Source organism: Acinonyx jubatus, chromosome B3 (genome assembly GCF_027475565.1).
Source record: "Acinonyx jubatus isolate Ajub_Pintada_27869175 chromosome B3, VMU_Ajub_asm_v1.0, whole genome shotgun sequence".
Classification (NCBI taxonomy): Eukaryota; Metazoa; Chordata; class Mammalia; order Carnivora; family Felidae; genus Acinonyx; species Acinonyx jubatus.
In genome coordinates, this window is record NC_069386.1 from 57,446,805 (window position 1) to 57,464,658 (window position 17,854).

Below are 17,854 nucleotides of genomic sequence, written 5' to 3' on the forward strand. Positions count from 1 at the left end.
GGCTGCGCGGCGCCCCTCCCCGCCGCGCCGACGATCGCGGCTCCCCAAGATCGCTTCCAATTTCCTGCCAACAGCCATTCGTCTGGGAGGAGGGGAGCCGCGGAGAGACAAAGAGGCAGCGCGCCAGGCGGGGGGAGCGGGCGGCTCTGCCACGCGGAAGCCGCGCACCCGCGGAGGCGGGAAAGCTGGCGCGGCTGGCTGCGTTTTCTTTCCAGAGGAAGCGGGGCCTGCCGTGCCTCCCCCATTCCCTGTAAGTCCGGCCCCTGGGAGACTTGCAGCCTGCAGGCCTGGGCCCGGATCTGTCTTCGGACTGGGGTTTCAGGCTCGCAGAGGAACCCGGCAGGGCCGTCCGCGCGCGCCCCCTGCTGGCTGTGCCGCGTGCCGTGGGCGCCAGGCCACACCCACCCACGCCCTGGCGACGCCCCAGCCCCTGCCCGCAGCTAGAATGGCCAAGGCCCGTGGGCCCAGACCCCCGAGAATACCCACTGGGCCGCGGGTCGAAGCTGAGGTCAGCCTACCCCAGGCTCGCCCTCCTGCTTCCAAGGTCGAGATGAACAGAAGCTGCCCTATGGGGCTTACCAAACATCCGCTGCTGTGGGAGCGCACTATGAGAGCCTCTCCTTTCAGAACCTAAACCTTCCAAATGAAGTAAGAGTCATGGGATTTCGGCTTTCCTAATCCCATGGCCATTTTATAGAAATCGAGGGTATGTGACCTGACAAATGTTAAGAATTCTGGGGAGACAATTGAAAGGCTTACTTGAAGTTGGGCACTGCTTTAGAAATTCCATCATAGAGGGCTGCCCTATCTTTACACTTGGAGGGTATTCAGTCACTTTGCAGATGAGAAAACAGGCTCAGAGACTTCGGGTGATGTACTCAGCATCCATCTTGCTTTCATCTCTTTACCTGGAAGACCCATGTAGGCACAGGTGCTCAACTCCTGTTGTTCAGAGAAGGGCTGGGAGTAGCAGAGGTCCTGGAGCAAGCCAGGCAAACTCTGGCTCCCTGTAGGTTCCTGCTCTGTCCTGCCACACATATCCCTACTTCGTGCCCCACACACCTTCTCCAGAACTCCTACCCCTTCTCTCTCTGCCCTTCCTGATCAGGCTTCAGAAATCTCACACTAGCCACCCTGAGAGGCCCTTTGTCAGGAAGGGTGCCCCTGAGCTGGGAAAGAAATCTCCAGCTAGAGCACTTGGCCTTGGGCCGGTTCCTTTATTCAGCAGATACTGGCAAATTCAGAGGACTGTCTGCACCAGCCTAGGTTACCTGGCTGGTTGAGTAGCTGCTTCTGCCAGTGCCTACCCCAATCTGGAGCAGAATACTGAAACCCAGAGGGCAGAAATGTGGTTTATTTGTAAAGGAGACTACTTCAGTAGGAAGAAGAGAGAAGGACTGAGGAGCACTACAAAGATAGTGGACTGGGTTCTGACTACAATACATGTTTAAAAACTGGGGAGAACAGCTCAATTGTGCTGTTAGACTAGGATGCTAAAGGGGTTCCTGTAAATTTCTCTTTGCAGCTCCAGCCTCTATGCCCTCCAAGGCATTTGCCAGCCCTTATGACAGTGGGAAGCCCCAGAGGAGGAGGAGGTTTTGGGGAAGGAGTTCCAAGATGCCAGCATCTGTGCTCTTTCTTCATCCTTAGGCTCACAGCCCCCTTATACGCATATACACTGCTTGTCAGCTCCAGTCTTTTGATGTTTTTTCTTAGTTTGGAAGAAGAGGGGTCACTTTGCCCCAAAGCAATAATAGCTCTCCTACCTCCCAACCTCCGTTTCCCAGACAGTGCCTCCTACTTCTCCAGGCTGAGACATTCTGGACTCATATGGTCTGAATCCATATGGTGTGATTGACCATGACCACCTGGACTGAGGTGGGAGGCAGGAATGGGGGGAGAAGGCTGGGCAAGCCAGAAACAGGAAGTATAGGGTGAGGTGCGGGCCCAAATCTCTGCTCAGCTGTGCAGTGGGCAGAGCTCCTGGGCAGGAGACCTAAAAGTTCTCATAATGATGGGAGAAATGAGTCCGGTCCTGCCTGTTGATGAGCTGACAGGCCTTTTCCACATTCTTGGTCATGCCAGGGGGGCCACAGCTAAACACCCCAATCTTCCGGACCTGTTGGGGGAGGAAAACATGAAGGCTAACTCAGTGTCCAGAGGGAGGGCTGGCTCAGTGTTCATGTTGAAGACCAGCAAGAGTCCTTGGTGATGGCTCCTTCCATGTTTCTCATAAAGGTTTGCTTTGTACCATGCGTGGTGAGGGCTGGCTCAGTGTTTTTAAGTCTAGCTCAGTTTTGGTAGACTTGCTTCCTGTGGGTCCAACCTCTACCCCCTCCAAGGCATTTGTCAGCTTCAGGTCCAAGATAAGGGGCTGGGTTAATCAATGTTCAAATTAAAGGATAGCTTAGTGTCTCACTGAGCGCTAACCCAATGTTCATGGTAAAGGTTAGCTCAGTGTCCAGGGTGAGGGTTGGCTCAGTATTAGTGGTAAGAGTAGCTCTGAGTTTATGGTAAGGACCAGCTCAGTCACTGAGCTATTCCTTGTGGATAGGCATCATGGCTTCAGAAGTGGTAAGTCCCTGTCACCTGCCTCCTCCCTTAGCCCCCCAAGTAACCCCTACTTTTTTTCTGTTCAATTACCCCCACTTATCTCCCAGGTGATCAGTTCTCACCAGAAGTCAATTCCTTCCCTCATGGAGCTGGTTTGGAAGGTTTGCTCAGACCTCAGATGATAAAGGCCAGGAGAACCTTGATATGGGGTGGGACTGACCTGTGGGTGGACCTCCTGCAGGGACTTGAAGAAGGGCTCGAAGGGGGGGCGGCCAAAGTGGGTGATGGAGCGCAGGCCCGTGAACAGACTCCGGTTCAGCACCTTCTGGAAGTGCCGCTCACAGATGTACTGGGGGCACAGGGGCAGATCAGGCCAAGGAAAATCAGGGTCACTGCCTAGCTCAAGTCAGCCTGCAGCCCAGGAGACAGGGAGTGGGGTGGGGAGGGATCTGGAAGCTGAGGATCAGGACCAGCATCTCTGTGCTTCCTGCCATCTGAACCTGAGCTGTCCACCCACCTGCTTTGGCCATGTGCCTCACCCTGCCAACCCACATACCCACCTAGCTGCCCAGCCTGGCCGGCCCTGACATACCAGCATGGTGGTCCTGAGGTCAAACTTCTCAGCCAGCTGGGTGATGTAGATGTGCACGGACACCAGGTCCTGGCAGTCATTCTCCTCCACCTCCCGGATGATGTCAGCCAGCCACTCAAACTGCCGCTGGGTCCGTGTCACCCAGATGAAGTAGATCTGGGGATACATGGCTAGAGCTTAGGACTTGGCTCATCTCAGGCTCCCTATTTCCCGGGGATCCCCACAGCAATAGAACCCTCTGGTCTCAGTCAGCTTGTGCCTTTCCCCAGACAGCCTGGGGAGATGGAGTGTTGTGGGGCCAAAGGATCAGGCTCTGGAGTGGGAGATGGAGTTACCCCAGGTCATGGAGAGGTAGAAGGGAATAATAATCTGGGGTGATGGAAAAGGACACTTGTCAAGTGAGCTGAAGGTCTAATGGGGTGGGAAGCCGCTTTTTCACACTGAGCTGGACCTGCCACTCCCTCCAATGGGCCCTCTTCAGGCTGCTGGGCTCCCAACCAAACCTAGCCCAGAGGGATATGGTCCCACTGAGGGGCATGTCACAGAACAGCCTTACAGAAGACGCTGCTGCCTGGAGCAGATGGGAGTGGGCTCAAAGAGAGACTAGGGGGATGGAAGCTGTCATGGAGGGACCCATCTCCAACTTCTGAAGAGGATGAAGTGAGACTGCGTTGGGTTAAGAAGCAGAGGCAGAGGAATGCCTGGGTGGCTCAGTCAGTTAAGCGTCTTGACTTCAGCTTGGGTCATGATCTCATGGTTTGTGGGTTCAAGCCCTGCACTGGGCTCTTTGCTGTCTGGATCTCTCTGCCCACCCCCCACCCCTCTCTCAAAAATGAATAAACATTAAACAAACAAACAAAAAAAGAGCCAGAGCTGGCACAATAGAGGAGTAGAGAAGCTGCGTATCACCCTCTAAATGCTGACAGCATATGGGCTAGGCCCCTGCCCGCTGCGTTCCTGTGCCCCTGACTCACCTGCCAGGCCCAGAGAGACAAGCAGGAGCCTGCTACCAGGTCCAGGCTGGGGTGAAGGGACCCGGTATGGAGGGGGCCTAAGGGCCTGGGCTGTGTTCCTGGAGCCAACCCAGCCCATCAGCCCAGCCTTGCCACCTCCCCTCCTTTTCCTCTTGAAAGCAGAGCCAGTTTCACTTTTGCCCCACCCTAAGTGTGCCCTTCCTTCTCCTCACCCAACAATGCTTCCTTCAAGTGCTGGCTTCCTCTGTAAGAGGGAATGGGTTTCTTTACCCCTCTCCAACTCTGTTCTTTAGGGTCTGGGGATATTCTGATCCTGTGGAGCAAGTCAACTTGGCCTTGCCCAGATCAGGCCAAAAACAGAGGCATGAGAGACAGGCAGAGATGGATCCAGTGACTGGGATCAGGGACCATGGGTTGGCAGGAGGAGGGGGCACTCACCTTCTTACAGAACACTTGGCAGCTGACTGATGACTTGAAGACAAGGTCTTTGAGGATGGAGGCAAAGGGGGTGACCCCAATGCCCCCTCCCACCAGCACGGACACCTCAAACTTATGCCACTCCTGGTGGCCCTCTCCAAATGGTCCATCGAGGTACAGCTGCAAGAGGAGGAGTGGGTTTGAGTTAAGCTCCATCACCACCATAGCTCTGAAGCTGGAAATGGGAGGCAGGAGTGAAGGGAAAGCGGCTACTGTGGCATTACCTGGAACAACCAGTCTCTGGATTGGGGGAGGGGAGGAACACAGTGGGGAGCCTGGGGTTGCAGGGCCATGGTCTGCTAAGGGGATGTGGGGGCATGTAGCACATCTGGCCTGGGCCTGGTCACCTTCGGGTATTTGGCACAGCCATCTCCCGTTGGAGGTGAATAGATCTCCCTGAGGCGAGTGGTCCAGGGCCCTGCTGCCCGGATGTGCAGGCTGAGCGTGTCCTCATGGGGCGCAGAAGTCAGTGTGAAGGGGTGGTATTCTGTGGTCCCCAGAGCCAAGCAGGCAATCCGCACCCACTGTCCTGACTTGTATTCAAAGCCTTGGGGCCGCTGGAACTGCAGGTGGGTCACTCCTGAGGAAAAGAAGTGGTTAGGAGGCTGCTGTCCAGGGCCCAGCAACACTGTGGCCTCCAGAGAGTTCCCCACCTGAAGCCTCACCTCTGCTTCTGGAATATGACAAGGAAGGCCTCCCCCACACCGGAAGGCATTACTCCCCTTGAGCCACGTCCACCCTGAGGAGGAGCTATGCAGCACTGGTGCTGGTGGTCAGCAGGGAAAGGAGCCACCTGGCCTGGGCTCCTCTACTCTCTGCTGCGAGAGAGGCTCAGGTCCTCTGGCAAAGAGCTTCTCTTGCCAGCTCCCTCATCACTTCTGGCTCAAGGGCCCTGCCAACTCCACTGGCCAGGTCAGGAGATTGCAAGGTCCAGGCTCTGCCACCCCCACCCCCACCCCCACCCCCCACTGGCTTCCTCAGTACCACCCAGCTGGCCCCTTGACAGCCTAAAGGCTGGTACCTGAAGGCAGCAGCTCTGCCTTCACCACGCTGATCTCCACCTTCTTCCGGCTCAGGCTCACCAGTTTGTCCCCCATATAGATTAGTGCCGGGACCAGGAAGAAGATGTGGAAACGGGGCAGCTGGATCAGGCCGAAGCTGCCATGGATGATGAGCTGGAGAGAGTGAAGAATACAGCTCAGACCAAGCCATACCCACAACAGTGTCTCTGGCTAGCTTGGTCCTTAGCCCCTTGCATTCTCCACCCACCCCACACTCCCCAGGGCTCATTCCATCCCCACCTCTCCAAGTACTAAGCTCCCTTCAGGTTCCCAAATCTAACCACTCCCAACCCCAGCCCCATCCTGCAGAGCGTCCATGATGAATGAGACTACTTGCACCTTCCTGGAACTTTGACTCTCACCCACTCTCCTGCAGTAGCCTCCTAACTGGTCTTCTACTAGGGTGCCCTACCATGACACAGTCCCTTCAAGGCAGCCAGTGTGACATTTTAAAGTTCATTTTATCATTCCATCCCAGCTTAAAAAGCCTTAGTGGACTTCCCATTACACCACAGAACCTTGAGACGCTCTGGGCCTCTGCCTGCCAACATTTCCTCCTCCCTGTTCTTTAAACATGGCAAATCCTTTTTGCTTCATGACCTTTGTACCTGCTGTTCCCTCTCCCATGGCTCCCATGGGAGCCTCCATTTCATTCAGGCCTCAGCAGAAACGCTACCTCCTTGGGCCTTCCCTCAGTCCTCTCTATCTTATCTCCGAGTCAACTCCCTTCAGGGCATTCATCATCATCCACACTACTTTTCTTCCCCCTGCCCCACACCTCCTGCTCGTTCACTCCCTGGACTGTAGAGGAAGGAGGTATCCTTTTTTTTTTTTTTTTCCCATCATACTCTCAGCTGTTGGCAGTTTCTGGCACACAGGAGACACTTAATAACTGCTGATTCAGTAAAAGGAGTTCCTCTAAATTATCCTCTCCCTTTAAAAATATATATTTTTTTAATGTTTGTTTTTGAGAGGGAGAGAGAAAGCATGACAGGGGAGGGGCAGAAAGAGAGGGAGACACAGAACTCAAAGCAGTCTCCAGGCTCCACACTGTCAGCACAGAGCCTGACACAGGGCTCGAACTCACGAACTGTGAGATCATGACCTAAGCTGAAGTCAGACGCTTAACCAACTGAGCCACCCAGGCACCCCTGTCCTCTCCCTTTAGAGACTAAGAACATCTAACCAGTCCTCCCGTTTCCATGAAATAACTGACAGGTATTGTCCAGCTCTGGTCCTTTCCCCAACAAGCTAGTCTGACAAGGTCAGACACTACTTGCCCCCATTCTTCCCATCTGCTTGCTCCTAAGTCTGGTCAGTTTGGCTCCTGCCTCCACCTCTTCTCAGGCCCTGCTCACTGAGGGCTCACCGGCCCCATGAATGGCCAGACCCCAAGGTCTCCTTTCATCTGCTCCCACCACTGGCAGTCTGTGGCACTAGCAACTACCCCTTCCGTTCCACTTCTGCAACAACGCTGTGCTAGCTCTCTCAGGCCACTCACTTTCCATCTCCTCCACCGGCCCTCTGTTCCTTCTCCCACCCCTGATCCTACATGCTGCCCAAACCTGGCTTTCTCACTCTGCTCTCCTCTGTGCTCTCCCATGAGGCATGGCCAGTCAGCTGAGCCACAGCCCCTCAGCGGTTCAGTGCAGCCCGCACAGGTCCACCATGTCCTGCTACCGCCTAATTCCCTGGGGCCATCCACAGCCAGGGCTGTCCTCTCTATGCCCTGAATATTCCATCATCATTTGCACCTCTGCACCAGCGCTTGTGCCCTTTCTTCTATTTGGAATGCTTTTCGGATTCCGCTCTGCCCTGTCAAATCTCAGCTTACCTCTCCTCAAGGCTTGGCCCAAGACCCATCTTCTCCCCAAAGTCTTCACTAACCAATTTGGTCCAAATGAAACTCCCTTCAGTGAGCTACTGTAACTCACTGAAACACTCAGCTCAGCAATTAATCCTATATTGTCTGCTCACTTTGATCATTTCAAGCGCATGGCACTTATCTCTGCAGCAAATCCTAAGTTCCCAAGGTGTCCACTGGGCCTAGCACCAAACTAGCGCATACTAGACCTCCGACAGACAGATAACTGTTAAACTGAACTCTGGTTCCTCATTCAGCTCTCTCCCCAGCTCAGCATTCCTGAATTCCTGGGCCTTCTCCCACAGGACTAACTTAAACCTCTGTGGGCTCTTCTCTGAACTGGCTCTGGTTTCCCCAAGTTCTTCTTTCATTATGGAGACCATGCCCACCCTCCAGGCTTTCTAAGCATCCAGCCAGGCTGAGAACAATGTGAGGGTGACCTCATACTCCTGTTTATACACCCCATTTGGTGTTGGCTCTACTTTTAAACCACAAAGCTGCTGCAGACTCATGGTTGGCTGATGAACCAGGAGAGCTGCCGCCAGCTCAGCTTCTGCTGTGCTAGCCGTGCCCTCTTTAGCCTGGAGCAGGAGCCTGGCATCCTTCTGCAGGGTCTACTCCACACTGGGGCCCTTTACTTGTGACTTCTCTTTCTGCCTGAAGTCAAAATGGTAACATAAGGGATAAATGGGAAGGAAGAAGTTTTGGCCCAGATATCCCCCCAGGTGAGACTCTCCTTAGAGGCCAGGGCTAGGATTGCCCAGCAGAGGGTCCTGCACATTTCTGAGCTGCTGACTTCCCTGCTGGCAGGAAGGGTGGCTCTAAACCCCAGTGAGCCCCCAAACCCAGGAGTAAGTCAGAAAGGGGTCTTGGTCTCCGGGAGCCCCGTCTGGCCTGGCCACTCCTCTGGGTCTCCCATCTAGTTCAAAGAAGCTGCTGCTTCACCAGAAACAAGAACATCATCTCCATCCCTCATAGAAACAATAACCCCAGATGCTAGGGCTCCACCCTAGCAAAGGTGGGGAAGAAGGGATAAATTAGCCTCAGCTTCCAAAGAGGGCTGAGATTTCTTTGGAAATAAACATCATCAGTTCTAGGAAACAACCTAAGCCAAGACTGGGTAGTCATCTTCACAACCATGAAGTGTTGAGCCTCAGGCAGCATGGAAACAGACCTTTCCAATCAGTGAGGACAGGAGGAGGGAGGGCAGCCCACAGACGCCAGCCTGACCCAGGCAATAATGGACTCTCCCTGTGTCTCAGGACAAGGGAGACCCCTGTGTGAAGTTCTGCCTTGAGCCAGGTGACAGATGGCAGCCAGGTGGGCTCTGTGCTTCTTGAATGCTGGCAGCCAAGCTATCATTAGTGGGGACACTGGGGCCTTGGACCTTAGTTTAGCTTCTCAGAGAGACCCTCAGGGTGCCCTTTAGGGAACTGCCCGTGTCCATGAGAAAGGCAGGCCAAGCAGAGCTATGACACAGTCACAGATCACAGTCAGCTCTGGAACTAACCAGCTGACGCAATTGATGACAAACCCAGGGAAGGTAAAGAGAACAGGACAAGAGAAGAGAGGGAATGTGAAGGAAGGGAGGCAAGAGCCCAGGTTAAGGAGAAGGAAAGGGAACAGACAGACTCTTTAAAACCCATTGTATCAACAGCCCAAGTGAAGACATTTGGAGCAAGCTCATTAACTTTACAGGTGGCACTTAGCTGGGTGGGGTGCTAATACTCTAGAAAACAAGATCAGAACAAAAGTGGCAAAACTAAATTCAGATAAGTTTCTCTTAAAAAGGGTGATGCTCCCTCGAGAGTAGGAAGTCCTCCCAGGAGCCCAAACCAGCCACTGGAACTGGGGAATGAGTGGCTGGGCAGAAATGACATCTGCAAGAAATGTCGACCAGCCTAGTAGGGCTGCTACTGCAAAACCCATGTCAGGGCACCCATCTTCCAAGTGCTGTATATTGGGGTCAGTGTGCTTGACAGCCCCATACTATAACCTCCAGCTTTGAAGTGAGAAGCCAAGAGGAGTCTTGAAATAACTAAGGGGATAGAAAACTGATGTCTCGGTCCTCACTGCCTCCCTGGGATCATCCTGTCAAAACCCTGCTAGCCCTCACCAGCACATAGAGCAGGATGTAGAGGTGGTGGGTCAGCCAGAAGCCCCGGAAGCTGTGACGGCGGAAGTGGTGGGAGGCAAAGACGTACATGATGGCCAGGACCAGGAGCAGCACAACCCCCGTGAGGCCTGCAAAACGAACATGGGGTGAAGGGCAGAGGAGCAGGGCCATTCTGAGGCTGCCATGGATCAGGGTCCCCTTTCCACTCCACTGCTCTGGGTAAGGGCACAGAAGCCCAGGCTTCTCTGTTCTTCTCTCCCCACACTGGTGATCACAGGTGCCTTTTATTTCAACAGACTCTACCCTTCCCTCATAGACCTTGTCACGACTGTTATTTTTCAAGTAACTGTGCCATTTATGTCTGTCACCTCCCTGACTTTCAGGCCTACAAGAACAGGGACCAGGCTGCTAGTTCACCACTGAATCCTAGTGCCTACTGTAGGGCTTGGCACCCTGTGGGGCTTTTATAAATGTGTGCTGAATGAATGAATGAATCCATGGGGCATCTACTTTGGCCTCTAGGTCAGACTTTGGACATTGCAGGTCCTGCCCCCATGGAGTCAAGGCTTGGCCTATGTCCCTGTAGCATCACACTTGGCTGACACAGCATGAGCAATGGCACCATTAGTGAGTAAATGTGACCACCAGAGTCCCCTGGGTTCATCCCAGAGTTGGTAGGAGGCACCCCCTTTACAGGGGGTCCCAGGCCTGGGGTACACGAGAGGGCAATACAAGATTCAGGATGGAAGTGTGGGGCCAGAGAATGGCCCCTCAAGTGATTAAGGAGGAGAGAGGCAGAAATTAGGAAGATTAGAGCCCTGCAGTATGGAAAAGCAGAGGTTAAGAAGAGATCTAACCAAAGCCTGTAAAGACCTGAACGGAGAGGAGAGCATAAACACAGCCTTATCCACTAAATCCCACTGTGCAGGAATTAGCAAGCACTCTGAAGTTCAAAGCAGATCGTTTTAGGATTAAAAAAAAAAATGCTGTGTTTCACAGAGGGGAGTGAATATAGAAAATGTGTTACCCCAAAGAGGAAATAGACTGAAAATATAAACAGGTTCAAGAAGCTTTTGAATAGATTCACAGATAATAGTTCTAAAATGGGTGATTATGAAGAGTTAGGAATATTCCCCTAAACAGCCCTTGTCAAGAAGACTACAAGGGATGGGGGGTTCTGCCTAGTTTCACAATGAGCCCGGTCTCTCTGACATACAGCTGGGCACAGCACTCAAAGCTACTGTCATGGTAGGTTGTGTATACTGGGGTGGGAGGTGAGGGAGTCCACTTCCATTCTACAGAGGGAGGAACTTCAGAGTGGGGCAGTAGCCCAGCCAAGCTCCCAAGAGAAGGACTGGATAGCAGAGGCTCCTACTGCCCAGGAGAGTCCTTAGGACCAGAGGGCAGAGCCTGGCTCACCGTGAGAGCCAAGTGAGTGCTACTAGGCTGCCTCATGGCAGACAGAACCCAGAGCCCGCACCTCAGAGCCAGACCAGAAATTCAGAACAGGGAGGGCTCTCACCTGGCACAGTCTGGAAGAACCACCAGTAATACTTCTGGGGAAACTCAGACCTGTCAAGAACGGAAAGCAAGGAAGGGTGCTGAGAGGAGATGTCTGGGACTTCCAGAAAGAATCCTCCAGAGGAAATACCCCAACCCAGCCACTAGTGTCCCTTTCTGCCCATTTGGGACCAAGGCTCAAGTTGGTCATTGTCTGTCTCTATAATCTGGAAGGTGACACTCTGCTCTCAGCCAAGAGAATTTGCTTCTTTCCATCCATAAAGAATACCCCTACCTTGAGACACACACACACACACACACACACACACACACACACACACGCACACACACACACGCACATACTCACTCACCTGTCATCATGGAAGAGGCCAGGGAAGAGGCAGGAGAGGACACTGAGTGGGCTGATGGAGAACAGGTACACATTCACCACATGGCCCGCACTGTGTAAGACTAAGGAAGACCAGGAAGGGTGGGAGTGAGCCTGGGGGCAGCCCGGTGGGGGCGTTCAACCCATTCAGCCCAAGATGAAGGACTCCAGCCACCCAGAATTGGGAGCCTGAAGAAGGACCCTAGGGATCTGTACCTCTGATCTCTAATCAACCTCCTGTTCCTCCCCCCAACCCCTGCTCCATATATACCATCCATGAACACAGCCACAAGAGTCTGAAATGATACCATTAGAAATTCTATCTTTTGGTTTCTCTCATAGTGTGTTTTACAACATAAAAACTGGAAGAGATCACACACATGTGCACTTGTTCTGGGGTGTTGGTAACTTGTCAGCTGGAGGCTGATGAGGTGGCTCTGGAAGCATGGGAAGGGGCAGTGAGTGGCCCCTGGGCTTATTTCACACCACTGTGGGGCCAGCTCCACCCTCCTGAGGACTTCCAAGATTTATACTCAAGTCAAGCCCAGAGAGAGAGGAGGTGCTCTCAGAGGAGGGGAAGCCAGCAGGGGGGGAGGCGGGAGGACAGAGACAAGAATCCCTGGGACCCCCAGGTCCTGCCTGTGAGGATGATGGCAGTGGAGGCAATGAGACGATGGAAGTCCACGGCGGCGTCGAAGGGTATGTAGCGGTTGAGGAAGGTCTCACGCAGGAAGGTGATGAGGTTGCGGCACATGGTGAGCAGGATGTAGGAGAACATGAAGGAGATGCTGGCGGCCGTGCCCCGGGACAGGATGATGCCCACGCGGGTGGTGTCTGTGATGCCCATGTGGTGAGCCCCGAAGGCGTAGTCTGTGGAGGGGCCCAGGTGGATAAGGGGGTCGCAGTGTAGAGGAAAGGGTGCCGCCTACAGGTGGAGCCTCCCCCACAGCAGCCTTCCTTCAAGCAGGCCGGGCACACTGGCAGGAGCCACACCCCTGGGGCTGCCCGCACTCACAGTAGGCCCGCTCCAGGAAAAGGCCCCCGGTGATGGCATAGAACACGGCCACACAGCCGATGTGGCGCCGATAGTTCTCCACAAAGCGCTTGAACTGCTGCAAGGTCTGGTGGCGACGGCTGCGCTGAAACTTCTCCCGATGAGCCTCCGTGAACAGCAGGGGCTGGAAAGACGTTACCCTGGGAGACACGAAGACTTGGCTCTGGCTGTGGACCTGCCATTAGTGCAGCCCGCCTCCCCAGCAGAGAAAGGGCATCGAGTTGCTCAAACCAAGCAGGGTTCAGACCCCACAGGCTATATACCACACTCTTCAAGCCAACTGTCAGAGTAGGGGCAGCCTTGCAAGAGGTCACTTGGTCAGTTCACCCCAGGAGATACACTCCCTCTACCCCAGTTCCCACTCACTCAGTCCTCTCCCCTCCCAGTCTGTAGCTCCTCACTCTTACCTGCTCTGTTCTCATTTTTTACTGGAAGCTCAGAAGACACACCCTCCAGGAAGCCTTCCTTGACTTCCCAGGTAGAGGTGAGCACTTCCTTGAGCTCTGAAGCCCCTTGCTCTTACCACTCTTACAACATTCTTCAGTGGGACCTTGTAACTGTCAGTGTACCAGACCATCTTGTCAGACTGGGATCTTCTTGGGCATGGACTGCTCATCCTGCCAGCACCCCTGGGCTCAGGACCATGCCTGGCACCCAGTAATCACTGTATGCATGCTGAAGGAATGGATGAACTGCCTGGGCTTAATTAACAGGAGGAGCAGGCGTACTTCTTGCCAAACCTCCGTCGAATCTCCTGGGGAGGGTCTGTGTCCATGGGGCACTGCAGTCTCTGTGGTGTCCACTCCACCTCAGCGTTGCTGCGGGGACAGCGAGCACTCACTCTGGGGGAGGGACTAGGACAAAAATGAGAAAGATAGGACCTTGGCTGCCTGAGCCACTTGGTCCTCTGCTGCCCCTGTCTGCCTTCAGACCAACTCTGTTGGGGAAGGGTCAGAACTGTCAGACAGGGGACAGCAAGATTCCCACAGAGACCTAGAGAGAGAATGAGTCAGATCCTGGGGGTCCCAGCCAAGGGTACAAATACAAGGGCATCTGACCCTGGCAGCAGGTGAGTGCTGAAATCCACCAGGCTCTCTGCTCTTCCTGGTGCAGGGCTGAGTCCGCCTAGAGTAAGGAGTGTTTTTTTCTAATATGCATGAAGACACTACATAGGCTAGTGGGGCCCCTGATACCAGGCATTCTGGGGAGAGAAAAGGCAACTCCCCAACCCCAGCCTCCCTCCAACATTCCCAGATGAGGGCTCACCAGATCTTTTCCTGGCTGACGTAGGAGGCTCGCCGGCACAGGTCCTTGATGACCTCAGGCACCTCTACCCCTGCAACACAAAGATGGACTAGGGGATGGCTCAGGGCCCAGAGCCCAGGAAGACCTGGTAGCTACCCCACATCCATACTGTAGAGGGCCTCTGGCCAGTACCCTTGCCTTTGGGTGCCCTAGTCTCAGCCTGTGTTCTCTGTGGAAACTAGACCCAGCTATGAGTGGGCAGACAGAAGGCCTGAAACAAAGTTGGCCAGGCAGTGTCCCCTGGACATGTGTCCACCTTTGGCCCCACTCCTAGGACCGTTATCAGGCTGATGGGGTAGAGTTCAGGAACTGTATGCAACTTGCCTGCTAGACCATTCTGCCACTAAAACCCTGCTCAACCCTCCAGCCCAAAATCTCCTGAGAGTTAAGTGTAGATCTAGGTGGTACACATATGGAGATCACCATAAAATTCTTTCCACGTTTCTGTGTTTAAAAACGCTCATAGGGGCACCTGGGTGGCTCAGTCAGTTAAGCATCCAACTCTTGATTTTGACTCAGGTCATGATCGCACAGGTGATGAGTTCGAGCCCCATGTCGGACTGTGCACTCACAGCACAGAGCCTGCTTGGGATTCTCTCTCTCCCTCTCTCTGTGGTCCCCTCCTCAAATTCTCTCTCTCTCTCAAAATAAATAAATAAATATTAAAAATGTTCATAATAAAATGTTGGGAGAAAAACACTCTCCCACGAGCCACGCATTCTCTCTCTGTCTGAGCTGCACAGGAGGGGCAGTGCAGGAGTGAGCTGCAAATCCAAATCCTGGGAATATCCAAGTCACTTCTAAGTGCTAAACCAATCTTGAAGATTACCCTGGTCCTACAGCCCAGAGGACAAACATGATTAATCTGAATTTAATGAAATGAGAGTGTTTAAAACAAAGTATAGATGTTTATCCCTCAAATTTCAGCAAATGGCAAATGTGGCAAAGTGATAACTAAAGGCAAATCTAGGTGAATGGTAAAGGGATGCTCCTTGTGCTATTCTTGTACCTTTTCTGTAGGTACATTTAAAATGTTTCAAAGTAAAATTTGAAGGAAACAACAAGGCACAACAACAATTAAAAGCAAAACAAAACAGTACTCAGCATTACTCTTCTACATAACCCTCACTCTCCCAGCCAGTTCGTCTCCTCCACCCCAGGGGCTGGATGTTCCTGGGACTCTCGCCTGGGCTCACTTCCAGGCACCTGCCCCTGCTCTGCCCTCAGGCCTACATGCCTACTTCCCTGGCTGCCTGGGAAAGGTGAAAAGCTGATGAATCAGGGGAGCTGGGTGTGCACTCCACCAACTCTCCTCCCACCTTAGGCAGGTGAAGCCTTGACCAGAGTCCCAGCTGTGCCCTGCCTAATTCGCCCCCCTCCCACATGGATCTAGAATTGGGCTGCTCAGCTCCCCCAAGTTCTCATAATCCTGGGAGGTACTGGGTTTGGTCTCGACATGACCCAGTGAGAAACTGTGAAGGTACCATAAAGTCAGAGTAGACCACAGAGTCCTGCTACCTGTCCCCTGCTCTCTCTGGCTGTAGCCCCCACCCACCTGAGTCAGACACAAGTGGGACAGGAAGTAGGGTGAAGGACAACAGAGGTGGGTCTCCATGCACTCAAGCACACATTTCCTGAGCACGCAGACAAGGCATATAAAGGCAAACAAAACCAGAGCACCCCCCTGCCACCAGATACCCCAGCTCAGATGAATATGGCCTGGATAGGGCTGTTACAAGGAGATTCTACAGTCCCCTGTCCTGGGCGCCAAGAACAGGGGCCTTTGACAGACAGCTGGGAGAAGCAGAATTCTAGCTGCTGTCCCTCGCCCCATCCTGACCCTGCCCACCCCAGAAGCAAAGCTGCATTATGACTCTTGTGGGCTGTAGGCACTATTGCGTTCCTAGGCCCCTTCCTCCATTAAACAAAGAAAAAAATATACATATATGTATATGTACATATGTGTATATATGTATATATACATGTGTATATGTATACGTATATATATATACACATATATTTATAAAATATAAACATTTTTTACATTCATGTTGATATAAAGAAGAATATAATCCAGGCTGGATGTATTATCACATACTTATTATTATTATTATATTCATTCTTCTGATTTTAAAAGAAATTAAAACATTTCTGTGGGCTCCTAAAAGTATGTGGGCCCTGGGCACTGTGCCTGCTGTGTCTAATGGATAGGTCAGCCCTAAGGCCAGGCCGCCCCACCTTTGACACAGAGCTGCGTGAAACGGAGCTCGCTGTCATGGTCCCGCAGCATGAAGTGGAAATCCTCCCACGTCAGCTCCTCCTTATCCTGGAAGCCCGACTCCCGGAACATGGACTCCACCACCTCAGTCAGCTGGGCCTTGGACAGGCAGTTGTTGGAGATCTCGATGAAGGACCTGGGGTTGGGGAAGGGAAGCCATCAGGGCCTGAAAAGAGGCCTAAGGCCTAGACATGAGGGCCCAATGGTCAACCCACCAGGCCTTCAGAGCCCACATGGAAGGGCCCCAACTGACCACGTTCCAAGACCCCTCCTAGTTATAACAGTCTTTGGCTCTGCGGAGGAGGAGGAAGAGGGGGAGGAAGCCCCTGTTCTTGACCCTTTGGCTCCCACCTTTATATCCCACTTTTTCCCCCAGCAGTCCCTGCCCTAGCCCACTCTTCTGCCTATCCCACATGACCAACCTCAGCATCCTGATGAACTCGTCCTTGGAAATGAGACCATTCCCATCAAAGTCATACATGCGGAACATAAGACGAGACTTCTCCTCAGGAGAGCCTGGGAGAAGGAGGACCCTGTGAGAGCCCCAACCTACCTGCCTAAGTCCCTGGCATCCCAGAAGGGGACTCACATGAGTGTGACCCACTGCTGGGCACAACGAGGTGTTATTCTGCTTCCTGACATCTACCCAGATGTCTGCCATGGCTGGAGACCTGGTCCCAGCACTTCCCCATCTCTAACAGGTAAGCTACCTTCCAGGCTCAGTTTCCAGCCCCTTCCATCTTCTCCTACCTGGACAATTACTCCCTTTTCCTTTACCTTTCATGAAGACCACCAGGATGTCCAGAAACTCCCGGAAGGACAGGTAGCCATTGCCATCTTTGTCAGCAAGAGAGAACATGGACTCTACAAACATGTCCTGGGGCTTGAGGCCCAGGGACTCGGCAAACTCAGCTCTGCTCAGCTCACAAGTCAGGGCCTCCTGTACCTTCTGTGAGGAATCCAGGGGCAGGGTCCCTGCATCTGCCTGGTCGATGTCCAGCACCTGCACTCGGGCAGTAGCAGAGGGGGAGAGAAGGAGACAAGACTTCCTTGATTTGTAGTTGAGGCTTATAGGAGCCACCTTTTCCAGGCATCTGCCCAGCACCCTGTCCCCTCAGCACTACCCCATGCCCTGCAGGTGGTTCCTGGGGCCATTTGTCCTACGGAACCCTGACTCTCTATGTTAGCTGACTAGACCAGGGATGCAACTTGATCCAAGCAGACAATCTAGGATTGGGACTGAGATGTCTCAGGTCTGTCTTGACCTGAGCACAGGAAAACTTGGAAGTTATAGACCACCCTGTTCTTCCAAGTGCTCAGAGACACAGACAGAGGGAAGTAAACACACAGAGAAAATGGAGCAGGCTAAGAGAGAGGAGTGACCTTGTTTGCTGGCAGCTTTCCCTTTCTTAGCCCCTTCCAGGCCAGGTCATAGTCCTCCCTTTAGAATTCCTGAGACATCATCATATCCTCAGAGTCAACTGACCCATTGTCAGTCCTAGCTTACACTGAGTTTTCACTAAGAAAAAGCCTCAGCTAAGTTGAGAAAGTTGAGAAAGTTGGCTGGGCTTGGGAAAGGAGAATTCCCACCACGGGCTACCTGCAGCCCACCCAGGGGCTGCCCCAGCATCAGAAGAGACGGTGAGGGTAGTAAGCAGGCCACGGGTCACAGCACCTATTTTTCCTGACATC

At 53.2% G+C, this 17,854-nt stretch overlaps 1 protein-coding gene across 1 annotated transcript in view; it reads right to left on the bottom strand.

Annotated features, from left to right (window-relative positions):
- Positions 1-1,339: 1,339 nt before the first annotated feature.
- DUOX1 (dual oxidase 1) overlaps positions 1,340-17,854 on the bottom strand; it is a 34,902-nt gene continuing 18,387 nt past the window's right edge. The window contains exons 20-35 of the mRNA XM_053224071.1: positions 16,940-17,165; positions 16,585-16,678; positions 16,123-16,298; positions 13,846-13,915; positions 13,308-13,433; positions 12,541-12,719; positions 12,165-12,395; positions 11,509-11,608; positions 11,160-11,209; positions 9,638-9,765; positions 5,618-5,771; positions 4,944-5,176; positions 4,558-4,716; positions 3,146-3,301; positions 2,774-2,902; positions 1,340-2,119 (exon numbers count right to left, since the gene is read on the bottom strand). Of these exons, the coding sequence (XP_053080046.1) occupies positions 1,997-2,119; positions 2,774-2,902; positions 3,146-3,301; positions 4,558-4,716; positions 4,944-5,176; positions 5,618-5,771; positions 9,638-9,765; positions 11,160-11,209; positions 11,509-11,608; positions 12,165-12,395; positions 12,541-12,719; positions 13,308-13,433; positions 13,846-13,915; positions 16,123-16,298; positions 16,585-16,678; positions 16,940-17,165 (2,334 nt within the window). The 3' untranslated portion in view covers positions 1,340-1,996. The remainder of the gene's footprint in view (positions 2,120-2,773; positions 2,903-3,145; positions 3,302-4,557; positions 4,717-4,943; positions 5,177-5,617; positions 5,772-9,637; positions 9,766-11,159; positions 11,210-11,508; positions 11,609-12,164; positions 12,396-12,540; positions 12,720-13,307; positions 13,434-13,845; positions 13,916-16,122; positions 16,299-16,584; positions 16,679-16,939; positions 17,166-17,854) is intronic.